The sequence below is a fragment of the Psammomys obesus genome, unplaced genomic scaffold (genome assembly GCF_907164565.1).
Source record: "Psammomys obesus unplaced genomic scaffold, mPsaObe1.curated_primary_1811, whole genome shotgun sequence".
Classification (NCBI taxonomy): domain Eukaryota; kingdom Metazoa; phylum Chordata; class Mammalia; order Rodentia; family Muridae; genus Psammomys; species Psammomys obesus.
This window is the reverse complement of record NW_026596240.1, coordinates 12,929,532-12,953,023: the sequence shown is the minus strand read 5'-3', so window position 1 is coordinate 12,953,023 and position 23,492 is coordinate 12,929,532. Positions and strand designations below refer to the sequence as shown.

General features: G+C 52.9%; 2 protein-coding genes across 2 annotated transcripts; one reads left to right on the top strand and one right to left on the bottom strand.

The window, feature by feature from the left end:
* Nucleotides 1-6,444: 6,444 nt before the first annotated feature.
* Nucleotides 6,445-12,790, top strand: Tex261 (testis expressed 261). The gene is made up of 6 exons (XM_055596377.1): nucleotides 6,445-6,588; nucleotides 7,143-7,222; nucleotides 8,362-8,515; nucleotides 11,047-11,114; nucleotides 11,642-11,744; nucleotides 11,885-12,790. The coding sequence occupies exons 1-6, from the start codon at nucleotides 6,519-6,521 to the stop codon at nucleotides 11,998-12,000; spliced, it is 591 nt and encodes a 196-aa protein (XP_055452352.1). The 5' UTR covers nucleotides 6,445-6,518; the 3' UTR covers nucleotides 12,001-12,790.
* A 2,054-nt stretch (nucleotides 12,791-14,844) lies between these two features.
* On the bottom strand, nucleotides 14,845-22,637 carry Ankrd53 (ankyrin repeat domain 53). The gene is made up of 6 exons (XM_055596385.1): nucleotides 22,614-22,637; nucleotides 20,435-20,809; nucleotides 19,962-20,161; nucleotides 17,788-17,952; nucleotides 17,302-17,422; nucleotides 14,845-15,553 (listed from the first exon to the last, which is right to left on the bottom strand). Exons 1-6 carry the CDS (start codon nucleotides 22,635-22,637, stop codon nucleotides 14,858-14,860), a joined length of 1,581 nt encoding a protein of 526 aa, XP_055452360.1. The 3' UTR covers nucleotides 14,845-14,857.
* Nucleotides 22,638-23,492: the final 855 nt, after the last annotated feature.

The following is a 23,492-nucleotide window of genomic DNA, read 5'->3' as shown; positions in this document are numbered from 1 at the left end:
TGAGCATGTCCCACCGTCCACCTACCCAGGCACACTGCTTGTTCCAGGCCCTGCCTGCTGTCAGGGAGGGACTCTCTATGTCTGAGCTTTCCTGGGAGAATAAACAAGTGAGTGTCTCCAGATTTGTCATTGGGCTGTCAGCCTCCGAAGTCTGTAACACCCTCTTCCCCAGCTGACCCGGAGGCTCTCAAGGAGGATGCTGCCACCTTCAGCTGGGCCACAGATGGGCACAGCAAATAGATGCAAGGCGCTCTCCCAAGGCGCTGCTCTGTGCGGTAAGTTCGCAGGTTTGCGTCTCTCTCTCCCATCCAGCTACATGTGCATGGGCGAGACAGAGTTTAAATCTGTCTAGTCTATATAGAGAGCCTGGATAGAGAGAGTATATGTATCAGCTCCCTCTCTCTGTCCCTTCTCCCTTGCTCTCCCTCTCTGTCTCTCTCGTGCACATGCAGCTATATACGTGGCCACTGTTGTAGATCTGGCCTCTTACTGACCTCTGGCTTTGGCTACAGATTCATATCCCTTTGGTCCCCCACCGTGGGATGCAAGGAGGTTAGTGATGAGTGAGGTGAGAAGAGGAAAGTGACACCTTCCAGAGCAGTGTAAACTGAATTTTGGGGTGGGGGCCAAAACAAAAGAAACACTTGTGTCAAAGATTCTATATGGCTACTTGAGCAGTAGAATGTCTGCAATTGTGGGGAGTCAGAATGTTGCAGAATGTTATCTTGGGCTATCTTTAGCCTCCTTAGTAGCCATATATTGGCCACTTCGCTGTGTGACCTGACATCCTGTAAGTATCAGGTAAAGTCCTTTCTAGATCACAAAACAGACCCTTAGCTTCTGCAAACCCAAAGTCTGAGAGTACCATCAGACAGCATCTGTCTGTAACATAGATTTTGCTGCTTCTCTGTGATTGCCATCCTGATTTCTACCAATGTGGGGTTTTTTTTTTTGTTTTTAGTTTCTCAATTTTGTGATACCATAACAACTTCATGAAACTGTCTCCACATTGGGCTATGGTGTTTGGGGGGAACCTGAACCTGTGTTCCTGAGCTGTGGTCACTCATATTTGGCTCGGGATAAAATCCATCATTCCCTTTAAGGCGAGAGCTGTGTTTTTGTAGGCACAGTACAGACTGCAATGTGGGGGATGGCCAAGCTGTGGGCGAGCAGACATAGGGCCTCCCACATAGCGTAGACACTCCTGGAAAGTCGCTTTAGAGCCAGGGGCCAAGATGGACCAATGAGGATGGTGGGCTGTGGTACACACCGGAAGCCAGAAAGAAACTTTGTTGCCAGCTTGGCTGGAGGTATTGCCATGACAGGCACGTTGCAGGAGAATGTCGGTCTGGGAAGCTACAGCTTGGCTACTTTTGCAAGAGACAGGCTGGACTAGTGAGGAGGTCCTGGCCGCATGCAGGCCCCTCCACCACAAACTAACACAACTGTGGAGCAGACAAAGGAGGACTCCTGTGGCCGGAGCACTCTGTGCCCTTGTTCCCAAGGCAGTAGCTCCTTCCCAGGTGCCTCGTGGAAACTGTGGAAATGAGGATCTGAAAATCTGCTCACGATGGGGTCCATCTGGGAGGGCCAGGAGTCGGTAAGAGTCTGCAGCGCATGAGCCTAACTTCCCTACCAGCAGCTGAGCCCTAGCATTTGTCCTAAGGTGGCTCTAGGAGAGATAGAAACATTGTCCTTCCTGGAAGAGTTAAAGGTGGGTGGCAGCTGGAATAAGAAGGCCCAACACTGGTTGGAAAGAAAGTACCAAGACAAGATGGGTGTGCTGGCTAGTTTTATGTCAACTTGACACAAGCTAGAGTTAACTGAAATGAGGAAACTTCAGTTGAGAAAATGCCTGCATGAGATCTGTCTGTAAGACATTTTATTAATTAGTGATAGATGTGGGAGGGCTCAGTCCATGGTGGGTTGGTGCCATCCCTGGGCTGCTGGTCCTGGGTTCTATAAGAAAGCAGACTGAGCAGGCCATGAGGAGCAAGCCAGTAAGCAGCACTCCTCCATGGCCTGCGCATCAGCTCCTGCCTCCGGGTCCCTGCCCTGCTTGAGTTCCTGTCCTGACTTCTTGAGTTCCTGTCTTGACTTCCTTCAGTGATGGACTACAATATGGAAGTGGAAGCCAAATAAACCCTTTCCTCTCCAGCTCGCTTGTTTTATCTAAGCAACAGTAACCCTAGCTAAGACAAGACAAATCTAATGTGGGGACATCCTAACTGGGTGCTTTGGCTTCAATGAGCAGCTCCTTCCTCTTGTCATCCCCGCTGCCTGGCAATCAGGTTTCCAAAGTGTGTGAATTTGTCCCTTCCTTCCACCCTGTGGATCCCAGGGTTCAAACTCAGGTCCTTGGTCTTGGGGGCAAGTGCCTTTACCCACTGAACCAGCTTACCAGCACCCCGATTTTCATGGTCAATTATCTGGGGTAGTCATCCTAGCAAGAGAGCTGCTCTCAAGACATGCTTCTGGCCGTTACTTCAGCCATCACAGTGTGGAGACAATGGTCTCTGAGAAACTGGCTGTCCCAAAGGAGTCTCACACTCGGAGAAGGACGTGGCCTGAAACCAATGACAGCCAGAGCGGGAGCTGTCACAACTTCTGACAGCCTGCCGGACCACCTGCAGGAGAGACTGGAGCTGAGGTGATGGAGGGTCAACGACGGGAGGACCACACCTTCACCAGAGCTGCTCAGCTCTCCATTGAAACTTAAACTTCCCGTCTGTTCCCTGAAGATGGACCTCACCATTTTGTTCTCCTTCCCACAGTGAAGAAGTCTCTTTCCCTGGCTTTTCACCACCACTTGTCTCTTTGGTTGGCATATTGAGGGCGGTGGTCGAGTCGGGCTTGTTAGAGAGGCCAGAAGAACACAGGCTGTGCCACTGACTGCTCTGAGAACACAGGCAGACACCTGGTTCTGCAGCTGGTGGCCAAGAGAGCATGTTTCAAGACTGGGCCCGTCTTCCTGTCTTTTGGCTGTAATAGTCTCATAAACCCTTTTATTTCAAAGAACTCTCCGGCTTTAGAGCTTTCCTTTAACATGGCAGGGTCTGGTCCTGTCCCACTGGCTTCATGTAACTCCCCTCAAATCCTGTGCACTCTGTGGTCACTTCCTTCTTCTGTGATAAGACACCCTGAGGAAAGTTATATAAGGAAGAGTTTAATGGGGCCTACATGGAGGGCAAGTCCACGTCCATCATGGCAGGGAGCATGGCGGCAGGCAGTCAGGCCTGGCTCTGAACAGTAGCCGAGAGCTTACATCTTGAGGCAGAGAGAAAGAGCTAACTGGGAATGGCATGGGCTTTTGACAACACAAACCCCACCCCCACTGACGCACCTCCTCCAACAGGCCACTCCTCCTAATTCTCCCTCAGTAATTCCAACTAGGGGACCCCACATTCAAATGCAGAAGCCTGTGAGGCCTTTCTTTTTAGGCCACCACAGCACACCTGCATGTAATGGGCCTGGCACGTCAGAAGACAGCGCTTTAACAATGATCTAGAACCGTTGAGGACATTTCGCTAGAAAGCCCTTCAGCTCACAGCCCCAACATGTGACGGGGCAGGAGTGGGGCCTGGCACACCCAAAGGTTTGGATGAATGTGTGTGTCATGCAGAGGTCGGAGCTTTCCTAGTTTGCTCATTATCTGGTTAATTTGCTACAGGATACCAAACAAGCTTTCTCACCTCATGAACCATCGCCGGGAAAACTGGCCCCCCAGGAGGTGGGCACTGCCCAAGGAAACATCTATCTGAGGTATGTTATATGTTTGTCATGGAGTAGAGTGGATGGGGATACATCTGCTAAAGACTCCCACCACCCCAGGCCATTTCTGGGAGGCCTGGAGGGCTGACCGGGAAAGGAGGTCAGGCATGTGAGGCCTAGTTCTTTCTGCTGGTGTCTGACCTCTGAGTACCTTGCTGTCTGTCTCTCGCTCACTACCATTGCTGAGGCCTGGCAAGAGAGGGAAGCAGAGGCTCAGTGATGAAATGAACCCTGTCCACAAGCGTGTGCAATGTATGTGTGGTGAGCACTGGCACGCCTCCCTGGCTGGCCCTCTCTGCAAGCTGGCAGGAAAATCTGTCCCGCAAAACTCCGTTCAAGAAGCCATGAAATCACTCCTGGCTATTCTCTGCTGCTCCTCTGATCACCACTAGAGGGCAGAAGTCAACAACGCCAACTAAGGGATTTTTGCCATCAGGGCGACTCAACACCCTCAGCTTTCCTAAGACGATCTAGTGGACAGGCAGGGCGGACTACTGACACCACAGCTCCACGTTAATGTCCCTCGTCTTCGATCCAGGGGATGTGTGAGTCTGAGAATGTTGGAAGGCGAGTTGTTAAAAGTACAGTGTAGGGGAACGGAGGTGGCCAAGGAAGGAACTGTGAGTTCTCAGTGTCCCTGCCAGATAAAGCTAAAGAAGAAAGAGGAAGCCTGGAGCTGAGGCAGGAGCTGGACAGGAGCCAGGCTGCCCACATTCAAACCCTGGCTCCTCTAGCTGTGTGGATTTGGATGGGAGCGCCGTCTGTGAGACAGCGATGGTGCCGTCTCCTGCGCTAGATGCTGCCTGGGGCAGCTCATCTGAGTTACTTAAGGCCGTGTCTGGCACAGAGTGAGAGCGTGGGAATTGCCGGAATTTAGTGTCTTCTGACCTTGGGATCAGGCAAAAAGCTAAAGAAACTATTCAGCAGTGATTCCCAAGGAGGAGACCTGTGTGCAGCTAGTGATCTTACTCTCCTCCCACCACACATTCAGTCACAGATGTGTGACGAGTGAAGCTGAAAGGGGCCTTGCTCCCTGGGAAGGCAAACAAATGCCGAGTAGCTCTGCACGTGACTAAGTCAGCCTCTCAAACGGAGATTTGGGTTTGGCCCTCCTCACCGGGACTCCTGCTCCGCTTGGCCTCCAGGGCTCCAGAGCTCCGGGGTGTGGAGTTGGACTGGATGGGCAGAAGAAGAGACTGGCTTTCATTTCTTCCTGTTTGCCTTTCTTGCTGTGAGAGAAAATTCAGGTCTCCAGCCCCAACTGCCCAGGCAGTTAGGGCTCTAGAGAGGGGCAAGTGGCAGCGCCCAGCTGGTGCACCAGGTCTAGCAGCACAGTGAAATGCAGGAGCACCGGCTGTCGGGGGCCTTGGGCTCCTCTATCTCTAGTTCTAAAGAGACATCAGGGGACACCTTTATATTTCCTCCCGCCATGAAGCATTTTTACTCACTTACATTATCTTATTTTATTTTTATTGTTTGTTTTGAGACAGGGTCTCACTGTGTAGCCCTGGCTACTCTGGAACTTTTTTGTCACAATACACGGGCCTCAAAGTCACAGAGATGCGCCTGCCTCTGTCTCCTACGTACTGGGACTAACAGCATGCCCCACCATGTGTGGCCAATTTGCTTTAAATTATGTGCTCGTGCGTCTGTCTGTGTAGGGTATGTGCACTCAACAGGTGTCCAGTGAGGCCAGAGGCATCGCCTGCACCTGGACCTGGGTTTACAGGTGGTTGTGATACCTCACATGTGTGCTGGGAACTGAACTTGGGTCTCCTGCAAGAGTATATGCTCTTAGCCACTGGACCATCTCGTGCCCTGTTCCTTTCTGGCTTTGTTTATGAATGTGCACTTACTTTATGAATCAGGAAAGGATTCTGTGTGTGATATGGTGGCACACGCCCATGATTCCAGCACTCAGTCGTAGAGGCAAGAGGATCAGGAGCACAAGGTCATTTTAGGCTACATAGTTGCAAGGCCAGCCTGGAACACGTAAGACTGTTTCAAAAAAGAAAAAAAGCTGGGCATGGTGGCTCTACCCCTTTAATCCCAGGACTTGGTAGACAGAGGCATGCTGATCTCTGTGAGGCTGAGGTTAACCTGATCTATAGAGCAGGTTCCAGGACTTCATAGAGACCCTGTTTCGAAAAAAAAAGTTTTGCTTTGCCCTAGTATGGCAGCATACATCTAACTGAGAGCCCAGCCAGAGCTGTAAAGTCTGAGGTAGAGGCACCCCGGCATTCAGAGCTTGCTGTGTCGGCCACTAGGTGGTGCTCTCTCGGATGACTGCCTACCGGCAGTCAGTGCTTAGCGGTAGCCCTAGTCCCCACGCAAAGGTGCAGACTCGTATTGCAAAAGAACTCGGCCTAGAGAGAGAGTTAGGGCTGTTAAAGGCAGCCGGAATTCCGGACTGTGCGGCTTCCTAGTGTGTGACCTAAGATGCGGTAACCTCCCTCTCCCAGAAAAGTCGGATCCGTGGCGGTGCGTAGCAGGCTTGAGCCGGGCTTGGTCCCTGTTAACCTGCGCTCTCTGTGTGGGCGCTCGGTGCAGGGCGCAGCGCGAGCTCGATCCTCCGAGCCGGTTGGCGGCGCTCGCGGGCCTGGCGGGGCAGGGGGGCGTTGCGCACGGGCAGCGGCGCTCCGGCCGGCTCCTCTCGGCGTACGCGGGGCGGGGACAGCACGGCGGCGGCCGCTCGGTGTCGCGGGAGCCGGACCGCGCAGGCCCGTCCCGGCGGCCCGGGGGGCGCCATGTGGTTCATGTATGTGCTGAGCTGGCTGTCGCTGTTCGTCCAGGTCGCATTCATCACCCTGGCCGTCGGTGAGAGCGCTGACCCGGGCCGCGCACGCCCCAGTGCCCCGAGGCGCCAACCGCTGCTGCGCTTTGCAGCTAGGCGCGGGCGACCCGGAGCTGGCCCCACTGGACCTCGGCCGAACCTTCCGGAGGGGATACGAGGTCCCCGAGACGCATTCTTGCTCTCGGGACCCTGGGCTGCCCCCTCTGCCTGTCCCCTCCAGCTAGGGCAGGGGAAGGCCCCTGTCTGTCTCACCCGGCTGTGTGCTAGCGAACAACACCCGGCCTGTAAACTAAGTGTTCTGCAGCTGGCGATTGAGTGACTGAGTGGAGTTTAAGGTTCCCAGGGCAGAGGTTAACCTTAGGCTGTGCAGTCAAATCCAGTCTTTCTGCAGGTGTCCTGGCAAAGTTCTACTTGTGCAGATGAGAAGGGAATCCCAAGGGGTGCTTTGGCATGTTCCCGACTTCCTGGAGTCTGGGGAGGGTCGGTGGGAGCCAAGGGATGAGCAGGCTGGTGGGGGTGGTCCTGGCTGATCTCTTCCTGTTTGTCCCCTCCTGGGACACCCCATCCCCAAACACAGCGGCTGGACTGTACTACCTGGCAGAGCTGATAGAAGAGTATACGGTGGCAACCAGCAGAATCATTAAATACATGATTTGGGTAAGTGACAGCTTTTCCCTGGGGTCACCCAAGGCTTGCTCGCCCTGCCTCAGAAGCAGGAAGTGGGGACCATTTGGTCTGGGACTGTTTTTGGTGCTGAGAACCAAGGCTCTGAGGGTGTGTCCTCTTTCCTCCCTGCCCTGCACTCTGCCTTTAGGTGCTCTCTGCACTCCTGTGTCCAGATCACTCCTGGCACTCCAGCCTCATGTTTCCCAAGCTATTGCCATTCCTTAAGGTGACAGTGAAATATTTCAGTGACAGGTACTCATGGCTTTGCTTTCCATGTGGTTATCTCCCACTGTGTTCACTGTCTCCAGCCCCAGATCCCCAACCCCAGTTCAGGCTTAGAACTTAGAGGGACATTAAGGACAGTTTTTAGTACTTATTTGTTGCTCTTTCTAATCAGCATGATTTGTCCTAAGGGAGCATGCCTGGTCCTTTCTCTTGCCTCAAGGGAAGACTTGGTCCCTGCCCTGCCGCTGCTAGCGAGGCTGTGAAAAGGTTTTCTCTGGCAGCTGTGAGGAAGGCTGAGGTTGCTATGGCAAGTCTTTGGATAGGAAAGTTTACCTTTCACTCACCTGCTGTCTGCAGCAACTTTCATTGCGAGCATAGCCTGGGGTTGCAGTTTGTGGTGAAGGCAAGGCATTGGCCCAGTCTGGGGTGTGGCTGGTATGGCAGTTAGTCCTTTCGTCACTGACAACTCAAGCCTTTCTCAGACTGCCGTCTTGATTCATTACTGAGTTATGAAATTGATTCAGGAGATCATGCTTAGCACTCAAGGAAAATAGGGAACGGGGTGGAGGGAGTGGGCATGCATGTGGTCTTTGGTTAGCTCCCCAGCTCTAAGAACCGTAACAACGGTGAAGGCTAGAACAGAGCAGTTGAGAGTGAGCTCCGTCACCATGTGGATGTGTGTTTGGTGGGATACTGTGTAAAATGTTTTTTCTTACTTTGTATCACTGCCAAAAATCTTAGAGGTGACCTTCAAAGATGCCACCTTTGAGAGCTGAGTGTGGCCACGGAGGTGACTGTGAACCAAGAAACCCAAAGCGTATTTGTAGCACTGGCCAGGGCAGGCAGGGGCGGGCAGAGTAGGTGGCCTGAAGGTTCCCTGCATCCAGCGCCTGTGCCTATTTCAGTTCTCCACAGCTGTGCTGATCGGCCTCTACGTCTTTGAGCACTTCCCCACCAGCATGATTGGCGTGGGCCTTTTCACCAACCTCGTCTACTTTGGCCTTCTCCAGACCTTCCCTTTCATCATGCTGACATCACCTAACTTCATCCTGTCATGCGGTGAGAGGGGACAGCAGGGAGGACTTTATGTGATGGATGTGGGCACTCTGTTCCAGGCACTGACAGGGACCCAGGCTGCTCGGGGAAAATGACTTCTCATTCCTCATGACGCCAGGGCCTGTCTCAGCCCTCATCAGGGGAGGGGCTCCAGCTAGGAGGACCTTGCCAAAGAGACAAGTTAGGAGGAGGACTTGGGAAAGAAAGAAGGCACATTCCAAGGCTGAGTGATTCTCACCTTTAAGAACCACTTGGTCTCTTTGAAAAGCATGGGACCAACTTGGCAGGTAGACATCTCCTCTCCCAAAGTCACAGAGACAACAACTTGGAGCTGACATCCATGGAAGTTTGCACTGCCTCATGCTTGGGTCCTGCCTTCATGCCTTGGCCTCATTACTACTTCCTGTCCCTGGAAAGTAATTTTCCATCCGTGAGCTACTCTGCTAGACCCAGTTGGTTTATGCAGTGGTCACGGCTGTGCACAAATGTTCATGAGAAAGGTTCTAGAAAGTGCTTGGTCACAGGCACTGCTGTTTCTCCTAGAGCAAGATGGCGTGTGGTGTGGAGTAGGCTTTAGAGTTAGGTTTCTGTGTCTGGGGAGCTCAGTATTATCCATAGAAGGGCAGATTGTTAGAGCTGAGGCATCTTCTCTCAATGCTAGGTGTGATTTGTATCTCAGAATTTGTTCAGCAGAGTTTGTTCAGCACCAGGCTCCTTGTGTGTCTCCCAGAGAGCAGCTCTGGCCCCCAGAAGGCTCCTCTGACTCCTTATGTCACTCCCTTGGCCTGCCCTTTGGATTCCTGGGAGAGTTTTCTGAGGGACCTTGTGAGCACAAGGTGCCTCCTATGCCTTAGTGTCCCTTAGCTTCGCTGTGTGGTAAAGCACAGTGCTGTCTTCATGGTAAAGGGCAGAAACGAGACATGTAGTTGTAGCTGTGGGGGACGTGGTCTTTCTGGTGCCTGCCTTTCACCGTGCCGTGGAAGCAGGTAGAGTTTGTGCCTCCCAGTAGCTATCCCCTTATGTTTGCTTTCCCATGACCGTGTGCACACTAGGAGTGCACGGAGCCAGAGCATATCAGTATAGGTTGTTGTGTCTTGCCCCGTTCTAGATTTCCAGTAAACCCTGACAGTACCCCCTCTCTGAGGAAAACTTTATTATTTTTTTAATTTATTACAATTTATTCACTTTGTATCCCAACTGTAGCCCCTCCTCCCTCTTCTCCTCCCATGCCCCTTGCCCAGTCCACTGATAGGGGCGGTCCTCCTCCCCTTCCACCTGACCCTAGTTTATCAGCTGTCATCAGGACTGGCAGCATTTCTTCCTCTGTGGCCTGGTAAGGCTGCCCCCCCAACCCCAGGGGGAGGTGATCAAACAGCCAGCCACTGAGTTCATGTCAGAGACAGTCCCTGTTCCCCTACTAGGGAGCCCATCTGGACACTGAGCTGCCATGGGCTACATCTGTGCAGGGGTTCTAGGTTATCTCCATGAATGGTCCTTTGGAGTATCAGTCTCAGAAAAGACCCCTGGGCCCAGATTTTTTGGTTCTGTTGCTCTCCTTGTGGAGCTCCTGTCTCTTCCAGGTCTTTCTATCTCCAAATATACAACAAGGGCATTTGCTCAACTGTGTTTGTAGAAGCTTTATTCTTAATAGCCAGAATCTGGAAACAACCCAGATGTCCCTCAGTGGAGGAATGGATACAGAAATTGTAGTACATTTACACAGTGGAATACTACTCAGCAATTAAAAACAAGGAAATCATGAAATTTGCAGGCAAATGGTGGGATCTAGAAAAGATCATCCTGAGTGAGGTATCCCAGAAGCAGAGAGACATACACGATATATACTCACTTATAAGTGGATGTTAGACATATAATACAGGATAAGCATACTAAAATCTGTACACCTAAAGAAGTTAAGCAAGGACGACGACACTGGGTAAGATGATCAATCCTCACTCAGAAACGCAAACGGGACAGACATTGATTGGAAGAGAGAGAAAACGAGGAGCAGAACAGGAGCCTACCCCAGAGGCCCTCTGTAAGACTTTACCCAGCAGGGTATCAAAGCAGATGCTGAGACTTATAGCCAAACTTTGGGCAGAGTGCAGAGATCTTATGAAAGAAGGGGGAGCTAGAAGACAACTCTGGCCTGCTGTGCAGTGTGGAGCGGAGTCTGCTGGGCTGTGTGTTCTGCCTGCCCATGACCTTTCCTCATCTGCTGCCCTGGGAGAGCAGTGGTGTGATCATGAATTATGTAACACATACACGCACACTGACACAAACCTGCTTTCATAACATGCCAGTTATAAAAGTGTTCCAGTCTACCTTCTGATTCTATCCCTGCTGCCTTCCGCAGTTGGAAGGTTGGGGCTGAGCACCTGATCTTAACAGGTAGGGACTGAGTTTTAGACAGTGCACTTGGCCCAGAGCTGTGCTTTGAGTTGGTGTAGGGTCAAGACTGAGACCTGGGGCTCCAGTTTTGGGGCCTTCTGGGTTTGGCAAGCACACAGTGACCAGACTCTCCATCCCCACAGGGCTAGTGGTGGTGAACCATTACCTGGCATTTCAGTTTTTTGCGGAAGAATATTATCCCTTCTCTGAGGTAAGATGTCTAGCACATATTTGTAGTAGCGGGAACGGGCGAGGAAAGGGACTGAGAGGATCTATTTTGTGAGTGTAGCTGTGATCCCAAACTGGCTCCGTTCAGGAACCATGTTCTTCATAAAGAAAAGATGTAATGATGGTTTGGAAGGCAGGGTATCTGAGGAACAGAAGGGCTCCCTGTGGCTGGGTTGGGAGGACACTGCTCTCCCTCATTGAGTCCTTTGGGCGCCCCAGTAGGCTCATCCTCAAGTCCAGAAGGGCCACCAGGCTGGCCTGTGTGACCCAGTCTTCACAAGGCAGGATTGGGTAGCAACCTCCTAGCCCTAGCTCCATCAGCACCTGCCCAGGGTTCCTCCCACTTGAAGCCCCACAGAAGAACAGTGTCACTCAGTCACAGCTGTACTTCCCCTCCCCCAACGGTCTCAGTGTCGGTTTCTGCTTCCTGGGTGCCAGCTCCTGCAGGGGTAGGGTGGGTCTTTGCGGGCACCCCTGGGGCTCTCCCTCCTCAGTCTCTCCTGTCACCAGGTCCTGGCCTACTTCACATTCTGCCTGTGGATAATCCCGTTCGCTTTCTTCGTGTCGCTTTCGGCTGGGGAGAATGTCCTGCCCTCTACCATGCAGCCAGGCGGTGAGGAAGGACTTCTTACATCAAGTGGGGGGACCGGCGCCAGCCCTCAGAGAACGCTTCGGGGCTCTGGGTGATGAGAGCTGCACACACACACACATGCATGCACACGCACACTCATCTCCCTGCCTGTGTCTCCACAGATGACGTGGTCTCCAATTACTTCACCAAAGGCAAGCGAGGCAAGCGCTTAGGCATCCTGGTTGTCTTCTCCTTCATCAAAGAGGCCATCCTACCCAGTCGGCAGAAGATATACTGACTCTTTGGGGAGGGCATGTGGGGGGCAAGACCCGTAGAGCCAGGTCCCTGGGATTCTAGGCTACTAGTGCCTGGGAGCCTGGAGGGTGTCTTCTGCCATCCCGGGTCTCCCTCCCCTTTGTTCTGAAGCACCATCCCCCCCTCCTCAGGGAGCTTGAATCTGCCAGGGACACCAGAGAGGGTAGCAGAGCCTGCTGTGCCAGGAGGCTGTGTCTCCAGCCCTCCTCCCCAGAGTTGGGTCTGGTCAGATGGGGCAGACAGGGAGGGTCTATGAAGCTGGGACAGACAGCAGGTTCTCAGGCAAGTGACCATAGGGAAGAGCGAGGGTTGGCACTTGCAACAAAGTGCATTTTGCTGTCAAACTGCGGGTTTTGTCCAGTGCTGATTCCCCTTTGAATAAAGATGCTAGGTGGCACGGTTTGCCTTAACACCCACGGAGTTCTTCTCTGCCCTCTAACCTTCTGCCTAGACTGGGCTAGCCTGCTCTAGGGATTCCTCTTCTGGCACTTGCCCTTCTGAAAGGATTCTTGTGACCCTAAGTGGGAGGGGACAGAGGTGAGGAGGAGTGGGCAAAGGTAGTTTTTGTGAGGCTCCTCCCTCTTTCCATGTCTTCCTTCCCCAGACTTTGATAGTCCAGATGGGGGAAACAAACAGTTTATGGCTGGGCTAGAGCTGCAGAAGACAGTCTCCAATATCCTATTTATGCCTTCCTTTGAGAAAAAGGAGAGGTTTCTTGATGAATTCTCTCAGGCTCAACAACAAAATAATAAATAAACACTGGCTTCTAGGCAGCCTAGGCTGTGGCCTCTTTCTTGAGAAACGGGGTTGGGGAAGGCTGCCACGCAGAGCACACAGGCCTCGCACTCACGCACTTCCGGCCCCTGGAGGGATGCTAGCTCTGCCTTCTAAGAAGGTGGGCCCCACCCCGGGCACAGACCAGCGTCTGTTGGCCTTGCACTCCAACCACAGTGCCTTGCAAGGGCTCAACAGTACATGGCATGAAGGCCCCGCTGGCCGAATCCCTTCCCTCACAGTGAGTCTGCCAGGTGCACACATGGACCCGGCATTGACTCTTGCATTTCTATTGAGTCCTAGCCTGCCGTTCCATGAACTTTGTTTTGCAGCTACAGATAAGATCACCAGACCTATTTCTGCCAGTTGGGTGGGCGAAGGTATAGGGCATGAGGCTGCTGTCACCAGCGGGCTGAGGCTGACCCTACTTGCCTTGCTGTCTACTTTGTCTTTGTTCATCCTGCCTGCTGGTCAGTGCTTGGACAGGGCCTTTCCCAGGCTACCCCTCTGGAGTCATCACTTCCTGGGTCTTGGGGTAGCTTGACAGAGTTGATGGCCTGCTCCTTGATTCACTCTTTCCTGGCCCTTGTGTGGCTGGCTGTTTACCTCCCTGTCCTTTCAGTTTCTATATAGACTTCTTTCTTGATCTGTTTACACCAGGGGCTCTTTGGCTGTATTGTAGATTGCCTGAGGAAGCCCAGCTATGCTGGTGGCTTCGGGACGCTGTGGAGGAAGCCAGGGCCAACCTTCAGCCCTAGCTTCTTCCAAACTTAGCCACAGTTCTGCTGCCTTGTGGGCACAGACAATTTGAGCTGAAATCTCTGCTCTGTTCACCTGCTCTTTCTAGTGCTTGCCCTGGTCTTACGGTGGCTCAGGAGCCAGGCAGGACATTGCTTTCTCTTTCTGTCCCACATCCAATCTATTCTTAGCATCTGTTTGAGCCACTCCTACTGTCGTCTCTTTTACCTCTTTTGCTTTGGCAGTTTTCTGTGTTTCTTTAGCCTATGGCCAGCTGGAGTTTTGCTTTGTGTTCTAAAATACAGCTGGCCAAGTCTTTTTTGACCCCAAACTTTGCCTAGCTCCCCCCTGCCCTCGGGATAAAGACCAGACTTTTTGGCATAGTGTGTGAGGCTCCTGGTGTCCTGGTCCCTGACTTGTGCTCGGGGTCCCAGCCTCCTGCATGTAGAGACCAGGCTCTCTTTCTCTTGCTGCTTTGATACCCTTCCTTCTCACTTTGGTAGTTTGACGCTTTTCCACTTAGATTTTATTTCCTCCAAGGAGCCTTGAGTGTCTCCGTGCCTCCCCTAGCCCCAGCTGCCACACAGATCCCTCTAGGCTCACTGGCCTGTGGTGTGGTCTGCCTCTCCACTAGACTGGAAGCTCCTTGAGGGCAGGGAAAGCCCTTGGATTTTTGTATTATCAACTACCTGATTTTGGTGCCTGGCCCATGCAAAGCACTCAATAAATGTTTTGTTTAAAGAGCGAGCTGCAGTGTGTGATGGACAGACATCGGGGTCCGGGGCAGCTTCCTGGACAGGTCTCTAATCAAAGCTGCAGCACTCCCTCTCTTGGCAGAAGGTGCCGCCCAGCCTCCTGGAACTACAGCTTTACACGCCTCAGGGCGGCCGGGAGCACGGGGCAGAGAGGCCTGTGCTGGGTGTCCCGATAGCTGCTCCCCATTCCCAGTCAGGGTCTTCAGCAGACAGGAAGGAAAGGTAGCACAATTCCTAGGGATACCCTGGCCTAGAAGCCTTGTTCCTGGTGTGCTGCCCAAGGTAGAGCAGTGAGGACCAGAGGGTTGGTTACTTTTACACGACATAACTGCCCCTCTACTCAGAACCTTGTGCTGTGTTCCACATGTCTGCATCCCAGGGAGCCAGGCAATTTATCTATAGAGAAAAGGGAGGCCTAGTTTGTGTGTTTGCGGGAGGAGGAATAGTTAGGGGTGGCTCCTATCCTTGGGCTTGGGAATGGGAACCTCATAGGTACTCCCCCACCCCACCCCCAGTCCTTCCTACCACAGTCTTAACACGGAAGCCTTCAACTAGGAGATTTCCAAAATTACTTTATCTGAGAAATTCCTTGGCGAGTGGGACCACTGGAGTCCGGCAAGCTTCCAAGGTAGCCAGGAAGGGTTCATCAAATGTCTCACGAAGGCTCATGGCCATTTCTCGGGTACAGGTGTCTCCCAAATGCCGTTTCTGGGGCACTCTGAGGATATCAACTGGGCAAAAGCCCTGGGGCACTTTCATCCTGTAGGATTTAAGCCCTGGGTACAGTGTTTGGACCATCACCTCAAAAGGCAGGTGGGGTACAGGCGTCACCTCATGATCATCCACTGTACGCAGGCAGGCACCCCCGAGGGAATTGGGAGACACCTTCAGGAACCTGCAGAAGTCATGCTCCTTACAGGGGTCTGGGTGCACACCTAGGCGTATGCCCTGTGGGTGGCCAATCTTTGTGGCTGGGGGCATGTCAGGGTTAGTACTGAGATCCCACACCTTGGGCCGACGGACAGTGGTCTGCTTGTAGACGGGCTTGGGGGACGCCGCGGGTGAGGGCAGACTTTGCAGCTGAACCTCCACTGAAGGGTACGCATACAAAGTTTTGCTCAGCTGGGGTCCCAGAGTCTTGAAGATGAATGCTGACCAAGGCCGGATACCACCCGCTTGCTTGGGGCCAACAGAGGCCGGGGTCTGGGCCGGCAGCTTGCCTTGGAGCCATGTTCTGAAATGAGCATCTCTCAGATTTCGTTGTTTTTTCTGCAACAATGAAGGGCACAGAGCAGTGGCACTTCTGGGCAGAAGACCCTGTGGCTAGTGCCCTGGGGAACCTCAGGTCTAGTTGGTCAGATGCTGCCTTATGTGGGCCTTGTTCTGATGGAGGAGGCATCCCTTGTTCTGACGGAGGTCCCAGGCTGTGCAGAAGACAGACTTTCATGGGAAACCTCCAGCTTGAGGACAAACACATAATCCCTGTCTAGGGAGTTCAGGTTTCCTCCAGAGGTAGCCCCAGCCTCCATGACACAATCCTGCCCTCAGATGGCTCTGGTTTGACTCCAGAAAGAGAAAGGAGGAAGGGCTGGGAAGTCTGGCATTGGAGGAAAGTAATGAAGTTGGACAGGCTTCTGGGAAACTGACATGGAGGACGGAGTTGCTGGCTGCCAGACTTGGTGGTGGAGAGGGACTCAGCCATGGCTCTGTCTTTGCCGCCACTGGCACTGAACCGCCCACGTTTGTGGTAATGGCCCCGCCCCTATTCTCTCTATGTCTCACTCCCACAAGGTTGCTAAGTCATCAGGCGCTTTGGAGATTGACCCAGCTCCAGGGGCTGGCTCTGATTAGGCTAAGCCAGTCGTCCTAATTCCTTCAGCCTTGCCCAGTCCTAAGTCAGGCGGCATCTGGCTTGCTTTGTGTTCCAGCCATTGGAAGAGCAGTGGTCATATGAACCCATGAGGCCAACAAGAGGATCCTCAGTGGAGGTCTGCAGGGGGTTGCTGAATAAGGTTAGGGTCAACAGAAAACCCCATAGCTGTAAGGGCTTGGTGACATACACAAGGGTGGCTCCATGGAGAGAGGCCCAGCTGAGACAGCTGAAGAGTTCAACAGCAGCAGGGCCCTGAGCCATTGTAGGAGTCACTTAAGCATCCAAGCGCCTGAGCTGGGCTGTGGTGGTGCATGCTGCCAGCACTTGGGAGGCTGAAGTAGGTGGATCTCTGAGTTTGAGGACAGCCAGGGCTACACAGAGAAACCCTGTCTCAAAAACTCAAAAACAAACAGGATCCAAGCTCTGAGTTTCCCGTTGTTTTAGTGTTTTATGCTCTGTGTTTATATCTGCTTGAACACTTCCTCTGCCGCTTTCACCAACCCCAGTGCTTCACTGGTCTGGACCCTTGCCAAACCTCTAGTCCACCCAACTCATCCCCGATCCCAAAACTGGCTGTTTTCTGCCTCCATAATGCTCCCATGTGCCCCATGTATTCCACACAGTGATTCTGTCTGCGGGTCAGTCCTCCCTTACTCCATATGGATAGATGCCTGTCCATCTTCAAAGATACCTCCCTCCTCGCCATCTCTTCAGGCACCCTCCTGGCCCCAGCACCCAGGAGGAAAACATATCTCTTGCTAGCACCTAAGCTCCTTGAATGGGGACCACATCTTGCTTTGCCTTTGGGACCTGCAGAGCCTAACAGGGCCTAGCGTACAGTGAAGGTAGGACATCAGCTGAGGGGAGGGGTTTTAAGAGTGGCATTCCAGTGTTAGGAAGTGTCAAGGGTCAGTGCCTATCGAGGACTCTGAATGCCTGCTAATTCAGGCTGCGTTTGCTTTCTGTCACAGGACAAGACCTTTGGCCAAAAGGAGTGGCTTATAAGGGAGGACTTGGGGGGGTGGGCAGGGAGAAAGGGATTCCTTCTGAGAGGGAGTGTTCCAGCTGCTCCTTTCACCATGGCAAGAAGGTCTCTGCCTGAGTTCCCCAGCAGGGCTCAGCCCTGGGGAAACCCCCCCCTTACTTGAAATTCAATCAGGTATCGGCGCTCCAAAATGGCCAGCTTCCTCTTCAGGGTCTTTAGTTTCCCCATCTCTTGGGCAAAGTTCTTCTTATCCTGTTTCCACATGGCATCCTTCAAGAACCTGGCACCAAGGTGAGGCTGTGTCATATTACAGTAACTGGGCTTTTCTCAGTGGGTGGGGCACTGAGGGCCAAGGCGGATGGGTGAATTGCCAGAGCAGAGAAGAGCAAGGCACCCCAGTCCCACTGCCTAGGGGCCCTTTGTATCCTTACTGAAGAGCTGAGGAGGGAAAAAGTAAAGTAAGGCAGTGTCCAGTCTGAAGGGGTGAGGTCAGGCAAAACTCATGTGGACAATATCCTGCTTGGGGACTCCTTCCCAGACTTACCTAACTGCCACCTGGCTTCCTCAACCCTCCCCTTAGAAGCTCAGCCCAGAGAAGGGCCTTGCCAGAAGAAGCAGCCACTGGTCTAGTTGCCACCGACTCACCGGGCACAATCACGGTGGTTCCATAGCTTGCAGTAGTCGATGGGCTTGTAGCCCAAGGCATCTTGGGCATGCACATTAGCCCCACTCTTGACCAGAGTCTTCATGCATCCCAGCTGGCCATTTTGGGCAGCCAGGTGCAGGGGAGTGCAGCCATGGTCTGCCTGCCTGTGAGACAAGGGAAGAGGGCAGAGGGAGGGGTAAGGGCGTTAGCCTCAGGCGGGCAAGCAGGCTTCCAGGGCCCACCCTGCCACCATCACGGGGGCCCTGCCCATAGCCCTGCTCCTCTTCAGGCCTCATGTTTCTCTTCTCTAGGAGGGGTGGGCTATCTGAGCAGCACCAACCTAAGTAGAGGATATGTTTGAGTCCGATAGCTAGGAACTGTTCAGTGCCCTGAGCGGCTTCAGAGCCACCAATCTCATCGACCTATGTCTGATTTTGAGACAAGGGCTCGTGTAGTACAGGCTGATCTTGAATTTGCTCTGAAGATGATCTTGAACTTGTGATCTCCATGTGTCCATCTCCCGAGTGCTGAGTGTACAGAGAGACAGGTACTACCAAGCCTGGCCCCTCCTTGGCTCGGCAAGGTTAGCTCTTTAGCTCACTTGGTCCTCAGGGTGAAGTTATGTTCATGTGTCTTGTGCATATGTATGTAGTCATGTCCTCGTGTGTGTGTGTGTGTGTGTGTGTGTGTGCGCGCGCACATGCGTGTGCACGCGCTCGCGAGTGCGTGTGCATGCACACTTGCGTACAAGTGGATATAAATATATATGCAACCGTGTGGAGGTCAGAGGTTGGCAGTGTCGTCCTCCACCATCCTCCACCTCTTAGTAGAGGCAGGGTATTTCACTTGAGCCCAGAGCACCCCAAACCAGGTAGTCTACTAGCCATCTTCCTTGGGGATTTCCTATCTTTGCTTCCCGTGGGCTGGGATTTCAGGAGGGTCGCCATACCCAACTGGCATTTGCATGGATGCCGAGGATATGAACTCAGGTCCTCACACTTGCACGATGTGGGCTTTACCCACTGAGCTATCTCCCCAGTCCCTATAGCTTGCAATTAAATGTCACCTCCTGGGGCTGGGGATACACTTAATTTGATAGAGTGCTTGCCTACCATCCTTGAAGCCCTGGGTTCAATCCCTAGCACAGTGTTGTGTTGTGGTGAGGTGTGGTGTGGTGTGGTGTGGTGTGGTGTGGTGTGGTGATGCAGACCTGTGATCCTAGCACTTGGACCAATTGGCAGTCGGAGGTGTGAGAATCAGAAGTTCAAGATCCTCTTTGGCTATCATAGCCAGTTTGAGGGTAGCCTGGATTACATGAGACACTTCAAAAAATAATGAAGAAGGAAAAGCCATCCTCTTAGAGATCATTGATTCTTTTAAATATATCCTTCTCCAGTGCGTCCATCCCATAACCCCATTGTTCTCTTCATAACCAAGCTCACAGAATTCTGATCATTCATTCATTCATTCATTCATTCATTCATTCATTCATATATTTGCAACTAGCAAACTGTCTAGTCACTGGAGAGTCAGCTCTGTGAGGGCAGGGGTGGGTTCCCTGTGGTTGTTGCTGTGCTCCTAGCTTGTGTAGGGTGAAGGATTCTGGGTGAACAGGGCAGTCTCTAGCATGCCATGCTTTTTCCTTTTCACAAAAGTAGGGCTGCAAAGATGGCTCAGCAGTTAAGAGAATGTAGGGATCTCGCAGAGGACCTGAGATTTGGCTCCTAGCGCACAACTGCCCCAACTCCAACTTTTTTTTTATCACGTATTGGACAGGCACATTCATCTTCCCAACCTCAAATGGAAGACAGCCGAACCCTAAACTTAGCCTCAATCTAGAAACACCTGGAGACTGTCAACCTTCCAAAGCCCACAGTGTTATCCGTGAGGCCCCACTGTGGGCGCCTGAGTGTGGGAACCAACCGCTGAGGCTCAGAGGTTGAGGGACTTGCCCACGGACTCAGAGTTTGCCCGAGCTAAGATCCTGTGAATTGGGTCTGCCGTCTCTGTGTGCCCAGTCTCTTAAGAACCAGGACATTAAGTGGACTCCCGAACTGCTTTCTCCAGGCGGGAATCCTGGTCCCTCCCACAGCCCAGCATCGGGTCCTGCCAGGCTCCACCTGCCTAGGGATACAGAGTGCCAAGGGCCCCTCCCACAGCAGGCTGGACTCACAGGTTGATGTCTGCCCCTTTCCTGAGCAGGTAGTCAACGCAGGGGAGGATGTCCGACCTTTTGTTTTTCTGGATGACTAGGTGCAGGGCCGTCTGGCCGCTGTTGGTGGGCTGATCCACGGGAAACTTGTACTCATCTACCAAGACTTGGAGGCTGGGAAGCTTGTTTCGCTGGGCTGCAAAGTGGATGGCTGAGAAGCCCTGAGGCGTGGAGAGCACAGGAAAGGCACAGCAGGATGGGGGCGAAGCCCACAACCCTGCCTCCGTCTTGGGGTTACTCTCCTTGTTCCCGGTGTCTTTTACCCCCTACCTCCTGCTTCCAAGCGGGCCTTCTACGAGTGGATAAATAGGACCGCAGCATAGAAACGGTCACCTCGGAGCTCCCCAGCGGCAGTCCCGAGGTGGCCTCTCTACCTGGAGCGCGGGGTCGGGTTTGGGGAGATTTCAGTCTCGCCTCCGCGCTGCAAGCTTTACCTTGCTGTCGACTGCGATCTCCTTGCGCTCCCGCCCCCGATTCAGACAGAACCGAAGCCAGTCCACATTGCCCACCGAGGCTGCGAACATCTCCGACCCCTTTGAGACCACGTTGTAGTTCCAAGACTCCGGGCTGCTGTGGCGGAGCCGGGTGAGCACGGGGCTGGGCGCCTCCCCCGCTTCCACACCGCCCCCAGCCGGGCTCCCGCCCACCTGGGCGGCCGCGGCTCGCCGTCGGGAGCCTTCAGCCACTTGTGTTCCGCCTGCAGCTTGCAGCCCGGTGCAACGGGGCGGGGCAACCCTTTTTTGCCCAGGTCCCGTCCAGATCTGCGCTTCCCGGGGGTGAGGCTCACGGAGGACGCTCCGGCTTTGGCACTACGGGGGGAGGGCGCTCCGGCATTGGCACTACGGGGGTGCCACGAGGAGAACAACGTGCGACTCGCCCCCTCCTTCACCCCCGCCCCCTCCCCCGCTTCCCGGGCGGGGCCTCCACCGCCCTTGGCACCAGCCAGGACTTCGGGAGGAACGGAGTCTGCGACCGTGGAAACTGCACTCCGGGCTCCCTAGACACTTAGCCTCTACAGGAGTTACATAGCGATGAAATAGAAGGTGCAGTTGGGAAAAGGAGTGTCTCCAGCTCTGCCCAGAGAAGGCCGGGCCGTGGGCCACGTGCACACCCTCCGCTCTTCCATATATTAAATTATGACGTCCTCCTCAGAACAGCAGCATAATGGACAACTGCTGCGTCACTCGGGCGGGCTGCCCAAGGCAGAACAACTCGACCTCGCTTCTTTTCCTGGGAAACGGGAGGACGCAGAGAGAGAGTTCCAGAATAGCCTCAGCTACTCAGATACTGTCTCAAAAACAGAAACACAGACAAAAGGTGCCAGGAGTGATGATGGAAGCCTGTAATTCTGCATTACAGAGCTAGCATTACTAGGAGGCAAGGCCCAGCTGGGGAAGTGGGTCCGCGGTGTGTGCTTTTGGAGGATTTGTGCCCTGGGAAACCTAAAGGAAGAAGGGTGTCCTAAGATCTGCAGAGGTACAAAATAAAGATTTTATTTAGGGCCTGGAGGGATGGTTCAGGAGTTAAGAGCACTTGCTGATCTTTCAGAGGGGACTAAGGTTCGGTTGCCAGAACCCAACATGATTTTATTTAAATCTAAAAACTAATAATAAAATAAAATGTTCTCCAAGACAGCTTTTCTTGGAGCAGTATGAGCCCATAACTCTGAGTCAGGGCTGGAGACGCTGCACGGTGAGTAAAACGGTGTGTCCCAGCTAGGAGGTGAACCATTTCCAACAGATGTTTCTATCCCACGGTGTAAAAAAATGTCAGCCAGGGGAAGCTCATCCAGGAACTCCAGCTGAGCATCTCCACAGCTTCTGCCTGGTGTCTGAGGCTACTCCATGTTTGGAATGCCTGACTGGATGGATGTTTCTCTTTTTGTCTGTCTGCCATTTGCTAGTTCTTTTGCTTTTGTTTGCTGTATACTGAATAAACTTTCATGCTGGAAACGGAAAGTATGGCTATTAAGCCCCATTTTTCTGGATTATAAAGAGCACGAATTTGTACTCCTGCCAGGCACCTTTAAAACTAGCAAATCCCAGCTTCTGCTGTTGCAGGTGGGGTTGAGCAACTGACTTTACATTAGAATAAAATAAGGTCAAATGCTGAGGTTTCCTGGTGACTGGGGCCAGTCTGGGGCACCTGCTGCTTCTGGGGTGCCGCCTGCTGACACTATCATCAGGCACCTGGGATATTTTACAGGCCTCTTTTTACTTAATTTTTTATTTGGCTTTTTTTTTTTTAGTGGGGTCTTATATAGGCCATGCTTGCCTTGAACTTGCTTTGTAACCAGGGCTCCAGACCCCACTGCTTCTACCTCACATTTTATAGTCTTCATGCCTTGTCATAATCATCCTGAGGTGAGGAGACCATACAAGATACTTAGAGCAACAGGTTCAGAGTAATTGGTGTGGTGGGGTCCCAGTCATGGGTATTTGGCAAAATCCTTTCCGTGATTCTCCCACGCACCCAGGGTTAGGAACTACTTTCAGGTAGTGCCTTCATATTCTTGGAGGTGGAAAGAGGACTCCTGAGGACGGAGGGCCAGCAGAATTTGGCAAGAAGATAGGGAAGCTGGGCAGAAGCCTCAAAAGAGATGTGTGCTCTTACCGAGGACCCTTTAGCCAGATCCATGCATGCGGACAGAGGTCCTGGAAAAACAACAGACAGTTGACCAAGCGAAATATCAGAATTCTTCTTGGAGAGTAATGGTAATAGCTTGGCCCCAGAGTGATTGGCAAGGGAAACAGAAGGCTGGGTGAGGAAGCAGTTCTTGGAAAGGGCACAGGTACTGTCCCCGGAATTCAAGGCTTGCTGTCTCCCACCATCCTATAATCTCAAGGTCCATCTGAAACCTAAGCTAGTTTGGAATGGATTTCTGTCACTTTCAGGAAAGCCTAATTAGTAGAAAGCTCTAAAGCTAAATCCTCCATGGGGTACAATGATTAGGATTGGTGTGATGTTCCTTGGAATGAGCTGTGTGGGCTAGGCCTCTGTGACACCCAAGGGACATCGAGAGCCATCTTTGCACGGTTGGGGACCAGCAAGTAAATTAGAGTAAGGAATCGCCCTTGGACTGAAGGCTGTCTTGTCTGAGTAGGGACATATCCGCATGGGGCTAGGCCTGGGCATTAGCCCTCATTTTCACCCTGTGCTTTTATAGGGATATTATAGGGATGATATCAGAGCAGAAGCAGGGACTGAGTTGGCTCCCAGCAGTCAGTGTGCTCTCTTGGGGCCTGGGATCTGGCTGTGCTGGCACTGGGTAGGAAATAGGGCTTCCAGGTGAGCATCCTGGGTGCCAGGAGAGCTAATCTTGTCTTGGAGAGGGCGTCTGCATTTGGGAGAGAAGCGGAATTTGAACGGCCAAGTCCTAGCAGGTAGGGCAGGGAACATCCACCCATGGCATCACACTGGAGGAAGACAGCTGTTTGGGGTGCTGGAAGCCCAGGGCTGAACACTGCAGAAAGCACATGTCCCACAAAGCTC